Consider the following 16,180-nt stretch of genomic DNA (forward strand, 5'->3'; position numbering starts at 1 on the left):
TACACTTGTTCATTACACTTGTTCATTACACCTGTTCATTACACCTGTTCATTACACTTGTTCATTACACCTGTTCATTACACCTGTTCATTACACCTGTTCATTACACTTGTTCATTACACCTGTTCATTACACCTGTTCATTACACCTGTTCATTACACCTGTTCATTATACCTGTTCATTACACCTGTTCATTACACCTGTTCATTACACCTGTTCATTACACCTGTTCATTACACCTGTTCATTACACCTGTTCATTATACCTGTTCATTATACCTGTTCATTACACCTGTTCATTACACCTGTTCATTACACTTGTTCATTACACCTGTTCATTATACCTGTTCATTACACCTGTTCATTACACTTGTTCATTACACCTGTTCATTATACCTGTTCATTACACCTGTTCATTACACCTGTTCATTACACCTGTTCATTATACCTGTTCATTACACCTGTTCATTACACCTGTTCATTACACTTGTTCATTACACCTGTTCATTACACTTGTTCATTACACCTGTTCATTACACTTGTTCATTACACCTGTTCATTACACCTGTTCATTACACCTGTTCATTACACTTGTTCATTACACCTGTTCATTACACCTGTTCATTACACTTGTTCATTACACTTGTTCATTACACCTGTTCATTACACTTGTTCATTACACCTGTTCATTACACCTGTTCATTACACCTGTTCATTACACTTGTTCATTACACCTGTTCATTATACCTGTTCATTACACTTGTTCATTATACCTGTTCATTATACCTGTTCATTACACTTGTTCATTACACCTGTTCATTACACTTGTTCATTACACCTGTTCATTACACCTGTTCATTACACTTGTTCATTACACCTGTTCATTACACCTGTTCATTACACCTGTTCATTATACCTGTTCATTACACTTGTTCATTACACCTGTTCATTACACTTGTTCATTACACCTGTTCATTACACTTGTTCATTACACCTGTTCATTATACCTGTTCATTACACTTGTTCATTATACCTGTTCATTATACCTGTTCATTACACTTGTTCATTACACCTGTTCATTACACTTGTTCATTACACCTGTTCATTACACCTGTTCATTACACTTGTTCATTACACTTGTTCATTACACTTGTTCATTACACCTGTTCATTACACCTGTTCATTACACCTGTTCATTACACTTGTTCATTACACCTGTTCATTACACCTGTTCATTACACCTGTTCATTACACTTGTTCATTACACTTGTTCATTACACCTGTTCATTACACCTGTTCATTACACTTGTTCATTACACTTGTTCATTACACCTGTTCATTACACCTGTTCATTACACTTGTTCATTACACCTGTTCATTACACCTGTTCATTACACCTGTTCATTACACTTGTTCATTACACCTGTTCATTACACCTGTTCATTACACCTGTTCATTACACCTGTTCATTACACCTGTTCATTACACCTGTTCATTACACCTGTTCATTACACCTGTTCATTACACCTGTTCATTACACCTGTTCATTACACCTGTTCATTATACCTGTTCATTACACCTGTTCATTACACCTGTTCATTACACCTGTCCATTACACCTGTCCATTATACCTGTCCATTATACTTGTTCATTAGACCTGTTCATTATACCTGTTCATTATACTTGTTCATTAGACCTGTTCATTATACTTGTTCATTACACCTGTTCATTACACCTGTTCATTATACCTGTTCATTACACCTGTTCATTACACCTGTTCATTACACTTGTTCATTACACCTGTTCATTACACTTGTTCATTACACCTGTTCATTACACCTGTTCATTACACCTGTTCATTACACCTGTTCATTACACCTGTTCATTACACCTGTTCATTACACCTGTTCATTACACTTGTTCATTACACCTGTTCATTACACCTGTTCATTACACTTGTTCATTACACCTGTTCATTATACCTGTTCATTACACTTGTTCATTACACCTGTTCATTACACTTGTTCATTACACCTGTTCATTACACCTGTTCATTACACTTGTTCATTACACTTGTTCATTACACCTGTTCATTACACCTGTTCATTACACCTGTTCATTACACTTGTTCATTACACTTGTTCATTACACTTGTTCATTACACCTGTTCATTACACCTGTTCATTACACCTGTTCATTACACTTGTTCATTACACCTGTTCATTACACCTGTTCATTACACCTGTTCATTACACCTGTTCATTATACCTGTTCATTACACCTGTTCATTACACCTGTTCATTACACCTGTTCATTACACCTGTTCATTATACCTGTTCATTACACCTGTTCATTATACCTGTTCATTATACCTGTTCATTACACCTGTTCATTACACCTGTTCATTACACTTGTTCATTATACCTGTTCATTATACCTGTTCATTACACCTGTTCATTACACTTGTTCATTACACCTGTTCATTATACCTGTTCATTACACCTGTTCATTACACCTGTTCATTACACCTGTTCATTATACCTGTTCATTATACCTGTTCATTACACTTGTTCATTACACTTGTTCATTACACCTGTTCATTATACCTGTTCATTACACCTGTTCATTACACTTGTTCATTACACCTGTTCATTACACCTGTTCATTACACCTGTTCATTACACCTGTTCATTACACTTGTTCATTACACCTGTTCATTACACTTGTTCATTACACCTGTTCATTATACCTGTTCACTACACCTGTTCATTATACCTGTTCATTATACCTGTTCATTACACCTGTTCATTATACCTGTTCACTACACCTGTTCATTATACCTGTTCACTACACCTGTTCATTATACCTGTTCATTATACCTGTTCATTACACCTGTTCATTATACCTGTTCACTACACCTGTTCATTATACCTGTTCATTACACCTGTTCATTACACCTGTTCATTATACCTGTTCATTACACCTGTTCATTACACCTGTTCATTATACCTGTTCATTACACCTGTTCATTACACCTGTTCATTACACTTGTTCATTACACCTGTTCATTACACCTGTTCATTACACCTGTTCATTACACCTGTTCATTACACCTGTTCATTATACCTGTTCATTACACCTGTTCATTACACCTGTTCATTACACCTGTTCATTACACTTGTTCATTACACCTGTTCATTACACTTGTTCATTATACCTTTAAGTCAGCTAGTGTTAGCATGTGCACGTGGCATTCTTGGACGTGGACGTGTGCATCGACACAGACAGACTCTCTGTGTCCTGCTGGGTCCTGCTTCTCCGCAGTGATGATGGCATGCTGATAAAAAAAATCATAACAAACCAATTTGAGAAGTGGGGGGGGGGCAAAAATGGGAAATTGAAAAGTGGAAATTATGCCATATATTTTGTATATATATATATACAAAAATCTAAGAGTAATAGGAAATAAGAAACCCTTTAATTAAAAAAAAAACAATAAGTTATTAGTAGTAGTGAATTGTCAAAGTGCTATCAGCGGTCACACACAGGTAAACTATTGTACAATGTCATTGCAAATGGTATGAGTGACCTCCTGTAATGTTCTCTGTGACAAATCTGAAATAATATGAAATAATTCCTAAATAATATTCAGTATATTTTTGGTGATGCTGTTATTGAAACGATTGTACTGATAGACTACTGATCATACATTACACATAATGCATTTATCCACAGACTGGTCAGACTAGTGTCCAGTCAGTTGTGATGACCTACAGTCACGTCTAACAGCTTCTTGAAGACTGCAGTGAACTGCTGGACCACCAATATGGTGTTAGTAACAATAAACAACACTACAGTTACTTCTTGGTACATTAGGTTTTGGTCCCTATATTTACTTCAATAATAAAAAAAAAATAGGTAATATACACTTACTAAGCACTTTATTATGAACCCATGAGTGTATTATGAAGAAATGTAAATGTACTGAACTATAAGTTTATTGTAGTGAGAAAATAATTTACTTTCAGATTTAAAAAGTAATTAAAATCTTTGCAATTATTTTATTCTAAAATGCATTTGTTTTTTCAGACTTCTTGACCGGCTTGGGGAAAAGACTGAGAGCCAGACCTTCTCGTCCAACATCAGTGTGTGACCTCACAAATGCGCTTCTAGAAGAATGGTCAAAAATTCCCATAAACACACTCCTAAACCTTGTGGAAAGCCTTCCCAGAAGAGATGAAGCTGTTTTAGCTGCAAAGGGGCGGGACAACGCCATATTACATTCATGTGCAGGTAAAGGCAGATGTCCCAGTTTTGGTCTGTCTCACAGTCTCCACTCTAATTCATCCCAAAGGTGTTCTATGGGGTTGAGGTCAGGACTCTGTGCAGGCCAGTCAAGTTCCTCCACACCAAACTCACTCATCCATGTCTTTATGGACCTTGCTTTGGTCACTGGTGTGCAGTCATGTTGGAACAGGAAGGGGTCATCCCCAAACTGTTCCCACAAAGAGCATGAAATTGTCCAAAATGTCTTGGTATGAAGCTGAAGCATTAAGAGTTCCTTTCACTGGAACTAAGGGGCCGAGCCCAACCCCTGAAAAACAACACCTGAACTCAATGATCTGGAGGGGTGTCCCAATACTTGTGGCAGTATAGTGTGTGTATTTATATACAGTAATGTGCAAAAATTTTAGATACATGTGAAGAAAAACAATAAAGTAATAATGCTTTTAAAAATATAGATTTAAATTGTTTCTTTTTGTTCATCTACAAAATGCAAAGTGAGCGAACAGAAAAAAAATCTAAACCACATTAATATTTGGTGTGATGATCCTTCACCTGCAAACCAGCAGGAATTCTTCCACCTGCAGAAGGTCAGGATTCTGTAGGATCAGAATCCGGTGTGTGATTAATGAGTTACACCAAGCAGGTGTTAATGACCATCACGGTCATGTGTAGGTTGAAACCCGGTCATTAACTAAAATTGAAGCAGCTGTGTAGGATCTTAAGCCTGGGAGAGGAACATCAAACTCTGTACTAAGGTGAGATTATCGAGGTCAGTTTCATATCACAGGTCCTACACCATGGCCAAACTGACCACAGCAACAAGACACAAGGTAGTTCTACTGCATCATCTAGATCTCTCCCAGGAACAGAGCAGAGCAGACTGGAGTTTCAGGATGTGATGTTCAAGATGATGAGAAGAAGCACAAAAAAACAAAGAAACTTAGTGAAGCAGATGAAGGACACATCACGCTCACTTCCCATCAACATCAGAAGATGTCCAGCAGTGCCATCAGCAAAGAACTGGAGGAAACCAGTGGGGCAAGTTGTCACGTCTGGACACCCCTGCCCCATGTGGGGCGCGAACCCAGGCCTCTGTGGTGGTGTGTACGCCGGGAAAACGGACCCATACGCGGGATTCAGCAAAGCGCTGCTTTATTTACATAAACACAAGACATGGGGAAGACGAACCTAACTCTGAGACATAACGTGGTTAAACTAAAACAAAACCGAAACCTAACTTGACATGAACATAGCAAACAAAACAAAACTTAACATGGTCACCACAGGACAGCTAAACACTGACCGTCAAAGACATGAACACCAGGATCCATAGTTATAGGGATACACATTATGGTTAATTAGGACAGGTGACACATCAGGATAGAGAACAATAGGCAGGGTAAAACACACTAGACACACACGAGCAGGCTTCCGAGGTTCGTCTGCCAGCGCCCTCTCCAGGCCTGGCAGAGAACTGTCCCACTGTTTCTGACACCAGTACACCCATCTACTGTCCAGAGAAGTCTGGCCAGAAGAATGGAAGTATCATGGCCTGGCCAGGCTAAGAGACTCAATTACTCGAATTTATATATAATTTATAATTTATAAAATTCATAAATGTTATAACAATTATAATTGTATTAATTGGTAGTTTATAAATATAACACCAAAATATTTATATTTGAATTCATTTTGAGTTCAAAATTCCAAGAGACTTTTTTATTATGATAAAATATATAAAAAATAAATGTTTTGAACACCAGAAGAGAAAATTTAGTGGCCCAGCTTCTGACCCAGCTCAACGTCAAGATACAATTCTACTCTTATATAAAATAATAAATATATACAACAGAAAATAATCTGAATATCAGACAACTTTACATTAAATCTGTTGAATAATTACATATATTTACAAAACAAAAAATGTTTCACAATTATTATATAACCAGAACGAAGCTCAGATTTAATTATTTGATCAGACTGTTTTAATAAAATAAAATAATTTAAATAATATAAAATATGCAAATTTAAAAAAGTGGGCAGTGATGCCGCTAGTTGGCAGTCAGAGGGCAGTGCATGGTGGAGGAGAGATGATCGCTGAGTGTATTGTTAGTGTCACAAACAACAGAATACGTTTTTGTGTAAATTCTCATCTTTTATCTGACCACAGCATCGGTCACTCTCATTCCCAGTGACAGCTTACGGGTTTTCTTTTAAACTTTAAGTTATAATTCTTCAGTGTTCTGATTGTAAAACTCTTACGTTAAGGGTTTAATACAAATAAAATGGCTAGTCGTTCATGCTAGCTATAGCTAACTAAATATTTACCTGGTGACGACCAACATGGATTAGATTAGATTCATCCTTATTGTCATTGTGCAGAGTACAAAGCCAGTGAAATGCACTTATCACCTGACCAGAAGTACACATTGTTATATTTACAATAAATTAGGGATAGATATACAGCTCTAGGGTGAGGTTTACACAGGGAGCGGATTACTCATGTACAGGGGTGAAGTAGTTATTATAAATAGGATTTTTATGGTCTATAAATGTATGAAATAAATATATAAAGAATATGAATATGGAGAATAAAGAATATGAATGAAATAAACAGTAGTGCAAAAATGCATAGTGCAACAGTGCAACTGTAAGGAAGAGCCCTAACAGAGTATTTTAATACATTTTTAATTTAAAAAGATGTTCACATGTATAATACAGCTTCTGAGATTAGTGAGCATGAGAAGTTTGTGTGAGTGTTGTGTAATGATCATGATGAACAGCAGAGGGCAGCACTGTGACACTGCGACACCCCTCTCTCTGTCTCTCTCTCTCTCTCTCTCTCTCTCTCTCTCTCTCTATATATATATATATATATATAATACACTCAATCTCAAAATTCAGAATCTAGAACTCCACAGCTCTGTAACTAGTATAACATTTATATTTCCTGGTTGATGTGTTGTTGTTGTTGTTTGTGTGATTTGTGTGTGTAGTGTTTGTTATTTAAGGAAAAACTCCTTTATGGTGTAAACACTGGCGTGGATGACGTGATATCTGATGTAACACACCTGACTGGGAGGTAACCTTGTTTGTTTTCATTCCATTACGCGTACACAGACACACACACGCACACACACACACGCACGCGCGCACACACACACACACACACACACACACGCACGCGCGCACACACACACACACACACACACACATATTAGTCATTCAAAACATATGCTTGCTGAAGCTATGACGTCAGGTTCCAGATATTCATGAATGGGGAAACTCGTGTTGCATTTTTTAGTCAGAGTAAAATGGAGTATGTTTAATAATAATCAGTAAACAACAACAATATGAATTAAATATAAAATAAAATATTATACACTGTGAAACGTTTACGTTTACTATGAGAGAAACGCACGCTGATTGGCTGTTTGGAGCACGTGGTACTTGAACCGAGAAACAAAATGGTGATTGGCTAGCACAGCTGCTGACTAATGAATATTTAATGAGGAGGCGTTCCCTGGATAAACTACACATGCTAGCTGTTTTTATTCTGCTGTATAATAAACACTGAGACTCGGCTGGTTCTCTGCTTTAATATCTATTTAGTTTATAAGTATGTAGATAACACCCCTGTCAGTGTTCAGGCTGTAAATCTACACACCAGGACCTTCTGGGTTTTATTTTATTGGAGTATTTGTAACAGCTGTTGCTGTATGAGGAGCTAGCCTAGCCCCGCGGATCTTCTCCCTCAGCTCTGGAATTTAAACTGCATTATTTAAAGATTCCTGTTTTTACTGGTAGATTTTATTATTTTAATTTGATATATATTTAGTTTAAAACATGGCATCGATGGCGGCTGCCGAGCCCGGATTAAACCCAGGACCAATGTCAGCCACTGAGGCTTTGGTTCCTGCTAGCATGTTCGCTCCAGCCGGCCGGGGCTGTGGGGACGACGCCGGGGCAGAGTGCTTCGAGGACGGCGAGACGCTCAACGGCGAGGCCGGGGATTTCTCCAGCAAGGTTCGCTATTAGGCCTCACACAGCTGGCTGATTTATTTATCGAGTACCCTTGCTTTAAATATCGATTTTCTGAGAAAATTCTACATTTATTTAATTTGTGATTTGTTTCTTAAATACTTGTCATTTATACACTAATTATACACTACATTCCGATGGTTCGGGGTCGAGTACATACTACTGCTTTATCATAAACTGGAGTTTAATACACTGTGTCGGAGGTTATAGCTCTGTAATGTAGATATCATGTGAACTGCAGACTCAGACAGAGCTGGGTCGGGGTTATTTCTGTTTATTTTAGAGGGGGAGAGAGATCAGGCTAACATTGGCTTAATCCCAAATGACTCTGGAGTTCACTACATAGGGCGAATGGGTCACGAGATTATTCCCTTTGTAGTAGTGCACTTACATAGGGGACTAGTCCTCCAAGTGGGACACGGACACAATAAACCTGTCACTGTGTTAGTCCAGAGCTATACTGATGAAATACCAGTGCAACGTGGGCAGGAGAGAGAGAGACAAACAGAGACACAAACACAGAGAGACAAACAGAGACACAAACACAGAGAGACAAACAGAGACACAAACACAGAGAGACAAACAGAGACACAAACACAGAGAGACAAACAGAGACACAAACACAGAGAGACAAACAGAGACACAAACACAGAGAGACAAACAGAGACACAAACACAGAGACACAAACACAGAGAGACAAACAGAGACACAAACACAGAGAGAGAGAGAGAGAAACAACAGAGGGACATAAGAGACAGAGAGAGAGAGGATTAGATGATGTGCATGTTTGTATAAAGAGAAACATCAGTGCAGTGATAATACACGTCTATAATAACAATACTTCGTTTTAAATGAAGTTATAATCCAGGTCTGTTCTCTTAAAAATCTTTCTCACAGCTGTACATTTACATAATAGAGCACTAGGTATATTTATTTATACTATAAGTCTTATATGGAGTTAAAGTTGGAGCTGGGTTCAGGACTGTGGGAACACACACACACACACACACACACAGAATATTTCTTTTATTTCACACTTTACTCTAGCTCCACATTGATCTGTTAGTGAATTATTCATTATGTGTTATTAATATATATTAATATATGAACTTCTGTAAATGCTCTATAAAATGCTTGATGTTCTGATGCTGTTCAGTTTTAGTTTAGTTGTAGTTTTTTTTTTTAAGATTTTTTTTTTAACATTTCTTATAGGCTTGTTCAGATAAAGTTAAGGGTTATACCCCCCCACCCCTCTGTGTACTAAAGTTCTACTGCTCTATGTTTGTGTTCCACAGTTGGCTCTGGTCAGTCCTAACGGAGAGCAGTATGACTCGTTACTGCGGCAGTTGCGTGAGCGGATGGATGAGGGCTGCGGAGAGACCATTTATGTGGTGGGAGTGGGGTCAGGTGAGACAGTAACCTCACACCGTGTACTTTACACTTCTCCATAAACACAATAAGCAGAGTGAACGCCAGAAGCTGATAAGTGTGTACACATTCCTGATCCAGACGGAGGAGATTACGGTCTGAACGACAGTGACATGGAGGCGTCCGTGGCCACGGTGCAGTCGCTGTGCGAGCAGATCGAAGCTGACCTCATCCTCCTGAGAGAGCGTACAGAGAGCGGTGGCCAGGTCCGGGATTACCTCATCCGCCGCCGCGTGGGTGAGGCAGATTTCCTGGAGGTCAGGTGAGTACTGACTCTGAAGTTAATATACCAACCCTGAGATCCATTATCTTCATCCAGATGACTCTGTTCCTCCACACAATGACCCCTAATTACAGAGAGGGAGATAAAGAGAGGAGATGAGAAAGATCAAATGAAACAGAGTTTTATAAAAATGTGTTTATGTTCTAAATATATTTAGATTTAATTGTTCTTGGGGAGCATTATCCTGGAGCACTGTGCATCTATTCCTCTCTCTCCCTCTCCCTTTCCTTGATCTCACACACATGCATACACACCTCTCTCTCTCTCTCTCTCTCAGGGTTGCAGTGGTAGGGAATGTGGATGCAGGGAAGAGCACACTCCTTGGAGTTCTCACACACGGAGAGCTGGATAATGGTCGAGGTTTCGCTCGTCAGAAACTTTTCCGTCACAAGCACGAGCTGGAGAGCGGCCGTACCAGCAGCGTGGGGAACGACATCCTGGGCTTTGACCGTCAGGGCTGCGTCGTCAACAAACCTGACAGTCACGGTGGCAGTCTGGACTGGACCAAGATCTGCGAGAAGTCCTCCAAGGTCATCACCTTCATCGACCTGGCAGGACATGAGAAGTACCTGAAGACTACCGTGTTTGGCATGACCGGCCACCTGCCCGACTTCTGCATGCTCATGGTGGGACACTCATCTGAGACGATCGTGTGTGTGTGCGTGTTCTCATTGACTCAGTGTGTGCTTCTTCTGACCTGTTCCAGGTGGGCAGTAACGCAGGTATAGTGGGCATGACTAAAGAACACCTGGGCTTAGCGCTGGCTCTCAATGTGCCCGTGTTTGTGGTGGTCACTAAGATAGATATGTGTCCTGCTAACATCCTGCAAGGTGAGTTGCCAACCCCCCATAAACACACTGTTTCCTGTTAGTGAAAGAATAAATTTACATAAGCCCCACCCTGACCACTTACATGGCCACTCATCTGAGAGTGTTGGATCAGTGATTTAGCCACTGATGTATTTGTTTATTTTTTTTTTTAACTTTATTGTCTTTATTTTAAGGTTTAGAGTGTGTAATTAATATTTTAGCGTACGGTCAGTCAGAAACACTCCCTAACTAAACCACTGCCCGCTTGTGACAGAGACTCTGAAGTTGCTGCAGAGGTTACTGAAGTCTCCTGGCTGCAGAAAGATCCCAGTGCTGGTCCAGAACAAAGATGACGTTATTGTCACTGCCTCCAACTTCAGCTCTGAGAGGTGTATACACACACACACACACACACACACACACACTCTCTCTCTCTCTCTCTCTCAATACAAGTACACCTAATGTGGTCTCTCTAACATTGTGTGTGTGTGTGTGTGTGCGCGTGTTCCTCAGAATGTGCCCAATTTTCCAGATTTCTAATGTCACAGGGGAGAACATGGATCTCCTGAAGATGTTCCTGAACCTTCTATCATCCAGAACTTCGTTTAAAGATGATGAGCCAGCCGAGTTTCAGATAGATGACACCTATTCAGTACCGGTCTGTCTGTCTCTCTGTCTGTCTGTCTGTCTGTAAAATATTTCTTGTATGAGATCTATTATCTCATGTTTATCCCCTTGATCCTAATCCATAAAAAAATCACACCATCGGTCACAGGCTCTCCGCCTTCTTTCATTCCTATAGCAGTGTGAAATATATCAGTGTGTGTGTGTTTCAGGGTGTAGGGACTGTAGTATCAGGAACGACATTACGAGGGTTAATCCGGCTGAACGACACCATGCTGCTGGGGCCGGACCCCCTTGGTGCCTTCCTCCCCATTGCTGTGAAGTCCATCCACAGGAAGAGGATGCCTGTGAAGGAGGTTCGAGGAGGACAGACGGCATCCTTTGCTCTGAAAAAGGTTCAGATGTCCATCGATACTGTTTAAAATGTCTGTCTTAAACATGATTTGTGAATTTCCTTATGATATCTTATTCTCTTACCCCCCCCCCCCCCCCCCCCACACACACACAGATAAAGCGCTCCTCTATAAGGAAGGGAATGGTGATGGTGTCACCACGGTTAAACCCACAGGCATCATGGGAGTTCGAGGCAGAGATCCTGGTGCTCCATCACCCAACAACCATCTCACCTCGATACCAGGCAATGGGTGAGGCATGCACACACACACGCACGCACACACACACACACACACGCGCACACACACACACACACACACACCCTTTTAGTGAGAGTATACAAACCTGTCCAGGTCTTTTGGTAAGGCACAGTGGCACCAGTAAACACTGCAGATTCCACAGTGGGACCTGAGTGGGAAATTTTAAAGCAGCGGTGTGTATACTTGGCATGCTCTGCTGTCCATAAGGTGGATTACATTTCAAAACCTCCACCTGCCCTCAGCTGCCCCTCAGCTGCCCTGCCTAGATGTTTAAAACCTCTGAGGATTTTGATCTTGTGAGTTGCCTTTTATGGAAGATGGAGAATTAAAACAAGGAATTACATCCTGATGTAGTGAAATCTGCTGCAGGGAGAGTAACAGCTGTTTAAGTGTTTTTGCAGGTATGTTGTATAAATGTTGTTAACCTTTTATATATTTATTTACAGTGCATTGTGGGAGCATCAGACAGACGGCGACGATCCTGACCATGAACCGAGATTGTTTACGAACAGGAGACAAGGCCACAGTGCACTTCCGCTTCATCAAAACCCCTGAGTACCTGCACGTGGACCAGAGACTGGTGTTCAGAGAGGGCAGGACCAAAGCTGTGGGCACCATCACCAAGGTCCTGATCTCTCACACACACACACACACGCGCACACACACATACCTCTCTCTCTCTCTGTCTCTCGCTCTCTCTTCTTTTGGGGGCGGAGCTACATGACCTCATTTTAGGATTTCACTAAACAAACTAAGTCTTTGAATATTCAAATAGTTAGAGGATGACGGTGTAGCTGTGGGTCAGAGGAACACAAAAATCCAGGGGTTAATAAGTCTGATTACAGAAAGGTGATTTTCTGCTATTCAGATATTATTCTTCAAAATTATTAAACAGTTTATTTGACATAGAATTAAATTGTATTGGTTTAAAATCCCCACATTAAGGGAACTATAACTTGCGGGATTTATCCAAATAATTTAATTTCTGCATTGGTTTAAGATTTAGTGATTTATTATTTCAGTGTTGGGAAAAGAAGAAAAAATGACAGAAATATTAATAGAGCCATTTATTTATTTATTCATTTATTTTCATATTTATTTATGTTAATGCATTAGCTTTTATTATAGGTTTATTTTTTACGGTGCTAAACTGACGGGATTTCTTTAAGGTTTAACTGTTAAATATTTCAACAGAATTTATTTCATGACATTTAAGCTTTAAAATGTTTAAATATATTAAGAAACTCTCACACATTATTTTTGTGTTCTTTTTTTGGATTAGCTTAACGTTAAAGAACAAATAATCAGCTGGAAAATAGAAAGGATAAAAATTTATCATTAGGTAAAACACTGGAAGATCAGGTTACCATTACTCCTCCATTTCTGCACACACACACACACACACACACACACACACACACACGTGTTAAGTGTCCCGCTGTAATTCGGTGTGTAATGTAGGAGTTGTTGTCAAAAGGAAAGATAAAAAATTTTGAACACAATCAGAAAGATTTAAAACAGGAATTTCTCCACAGCTTCTTCAGTCGACAAATAATCAGCCGTCAAACTCCAAACCTCCACAAATCAAGATGCAGTCCACCAAAAAGGTGGTGAAGAGAGAGGAGGGTCAGACCGCCGGTGGAGACGAGACGCCGGGCAGCGTGACACCGGCCGCATGCATACCTCCTCTACAACAGGTCACACACACACTACACACAGTTATAGACATGAACATGTCAATTAAAAAGAAGAGTTAAATTAATCGTTAGAGATTCAGATCTCATGCAGAATTTTACTCTTTATTGATGTTTATCTAATCTTTCTTCCTCTCTTTTCTCTCCTCCACATTTCACTTCTCTCTCTAATCCTCCCATTTTATTATTTATTCATCTCCTTACCACGCCCACTGTTCCTCCGCTCACCTCCCCCTCCCTCCATCCCCGTTCCTCTTTGCGTTCTTGTTGGTTGTGTTTATTTGCTGCTCTCGCTCTCAGACTGAGGGAGATGAGGAGACTCAGACTAAAGACTCTAAGGTAAAGTGAGACGTGTTGTATTACAGCGTGAGAGAGGAGACCACGGTCCAGTCCCTCGGTGTAGAGTGTAGCAGAGGAAGTGTTTGTTTCTGAGTGAGAATGAGGTGATGGTTTAGTCTTCGGTGTTAAAGACTTCACAGTCGTTTGTTTCTCTGATTTAAAGAGCGCATGTGTTCCATGTGTTGCTCCATCATTTATACTGTTTAGGAGGTTTATGATAAATGCAGTACATGGTTGATCTTCAGCTGTTGGATGGACAGGAGAGCGTGTTGTGTTTCTGTAGAGCTGGGAGTTCCTCTGTGTGGATGACCGATAGCTAATTATTAAAAAGCAGTGCCGGTATTTTCCTTCACCTAGCCTCGTCTGTAGCCGCCGCTAACCACTGGTGATGCTCACAGTCGTTCCCGGTCACCTGTCCGGTACTGACCGTGTGCACTAGGGTTAGAACCAGCTGAAATCAGACATTTTACACGTAGGAGGAAGTAATCAGAGTATCGGCGTCTCAGTGCTGTGTGCTTTATACAGAGCTGGAGCTGGACAGAACACAGAGCTGTAATGAATCGGATCGTCGGTCCAAACCTTTCATTAGATCTAAATATTCAGACTTTAATTAGATTGTGTATGTGTGTTTGTGTGTGTGTGTGGTGTCGACGCCCACCTTATTTTCTTTCTGTCGCATGAATACAGCACTGAATTACACTGAAAGAAAAGAAAACTATGGTTTCTCTTCATCTGACCTCACGTCAGTTTGAGGTCAGTTATACAAAAGTCTTCATTTAAATCGATTTTAATTTACCGTTATAAACAGCGCTGATGGTTTTATTTCTCTGACACGGACATCAGATAACAATTGTTAGCATTAATAACATCACACTGTTCCTTATAGAACACAACTGGATTGTGATTGGTCAGAAGGAGGTGATTAGTGTCCTATAGCCACAGCTCGGACAGTAGCGCAGGTTTATATGAATGCGTTATGTGAATCCATAGTAACGGCTCGCTCACAGTGCCGCGGCCAGCAGGCGCTAACATTGAGCTGTTTTTCTTTTCTCTTTTCAGCCAAAGTCTGGAGGCAGGCGACGAGGCGGGCAGAGACACAAGGGGAAGGGTCAGTCCAGCACCACAGCGCCCCCTGCCGGTGCGGTCGGAGGCTGTTAAAGCCGCTCCGTTCCGTCACGCTCCATTTTGTAGCTTATAGACGAGATGAAAACTGGCAGCTGCCTCCATAATTTATCTCCATCTTTCATTTTGATCTTGGACCACAGCACTGCTTCCTCCACACAGAACCACCATGCAGTGTCCGGCACACGCTAACTCGGACACAGCCAAGAGTGTCTTCAAGCTTCACGCCGTCGTTTTTAGGTCTTCTAAAAGAAGCAGAGAAACTGCATGATGGTTCTTCGGGTTTTTCTCCGTATTCTGAAAATCTCCGCAGCGCTGCCTTGTGTTAAGGAAGAGGAGTGATGATGATGATGATGATGATGATGATGATGATGATGATGGAAGCTGTTCTGCATTAAACATGGCATTATGCTCAGATGAAACAATTCGTTCTAGTAACCCTTTGTAGACAAAATTCTGTTGGAGATTTGTGATGATGATGATGAAGAGATCAGATGATTAAAATAAAGAAAAGGTTTCATCATGTTCTCTGTAGAGATGATTGGAAATCCTCACACTTTCTATTCTTGCTCTAGAATGTTGAAATACTGCGTTATTGTTTACATGTTTGTGAAAATGCACAGTGTTCCTTCATTAACACTCGGAACATAATAAAGAGACAGAAAAGAACCGGTTCTGTCGCCTCGGTTCTCCTCCTTTTGTCTGTGCAGAAACAGCAGCATAATAATACTAATAATAATAATGATGATAATAATAATAATAATAATACAGTAATCCCCCGTTTATGTCGGGGTTCCGTTCCAAACACCACCCCCAAATGCTTTTTTTATTGTCTAAGCCGTAAATGACAACCCCCACCCCCAACACACACACACACACACACACACACACACTTTAAATA

The 16,180-nt window shown here is 40.3% G+C and overlaps 1 protein-coding gene across 2 annotated transcripts; it reads left to right on the forward strand.

Annotated features, from left to right (window-relative positions):
* Nucleotides 1–7,804: 7,804 nt before the first annotated feature.
* On the forward strand, nt 7,805–15,948 carry gtpbp1 (GTP binding protein 1). 2 transcript variants are annotated; one of them, XM_058409515.1, is made up of 13 exons: nt 7,805–8,312; nt 9,623–9,734; nt 9,837–10,017; nt 10,316–10,664; nt 10,745–10,868; nt 11,122–11,236; nt 11,361–11,505; nt 11,684–11,866; nt 11,980–12,115; nt 12,571–12,749; nt 13,660–13,821; nt 14,119–14,157; nt 15,217–15,948. In XM_058409515.1, exons 1-13 carry the CDS (start codon nt 8,133–8,135, stop codon nt 15,313–15,315), a joined length of 2,004 nt encoding a protein of 667 aa, XP_058265498.1. In that variant the 5' UTR covers nt 7,805–8,132; the 3' UTR covers nt 15,316–15,948. The 2 variants fall into 2 exon arrangements, with proteins under 2 accessions (XP_058265498.1, XP_058265506.1); XM_058409523.1 differs by lacking the exon at nt 14,119–14,157.
* The last annotated feature ends 232 nt before the right edge of the window (nt 15,949–16,180 follow it).

The sequence above is a fragment of the Hemibagrus wyckioides genome, linkage group LG02 (assembly GCF_019097595.1).
Source record: "Hemibagrus wyckioides isolate EC202008001 linkage group LG02, SWU_Hwy_1.0, whole genome shotgun sequence".
In the NCBI taxonomy this organism is placed as follows: domain Eukaryota; kingdom Metazoa; phylum Chordata; class Actinopteri; order Siluriformes; family Bagridae; genus Hemibagrus; species Hemibagrus wyckioides.

Excerpts from the sequence above, each read along its gene's own strand:
- gtpbp1 (XM_058409515.1), top strand. The coding sequence starts at position 8,133 with ATGGCATCGATGGCGGCTGCCGAGCCCGGATTAAACCCAGGACCAATG. Across the intron at positions 11,867-11,979 it reads CATCCTTTGCTCTGAAAAAG|ATAAAGCGCTCCTCTATAAG; the intron begins GTTCAGATGTCC and ends ACACACACACAG. Across the intron at positions 13,822-14,118 it reads GCATACCTCCTCTACAACAG|ACTGAGGGAGATGAGGAGAC; the intron begins GTCACACACACA and ends TCTCGCTCTCAG.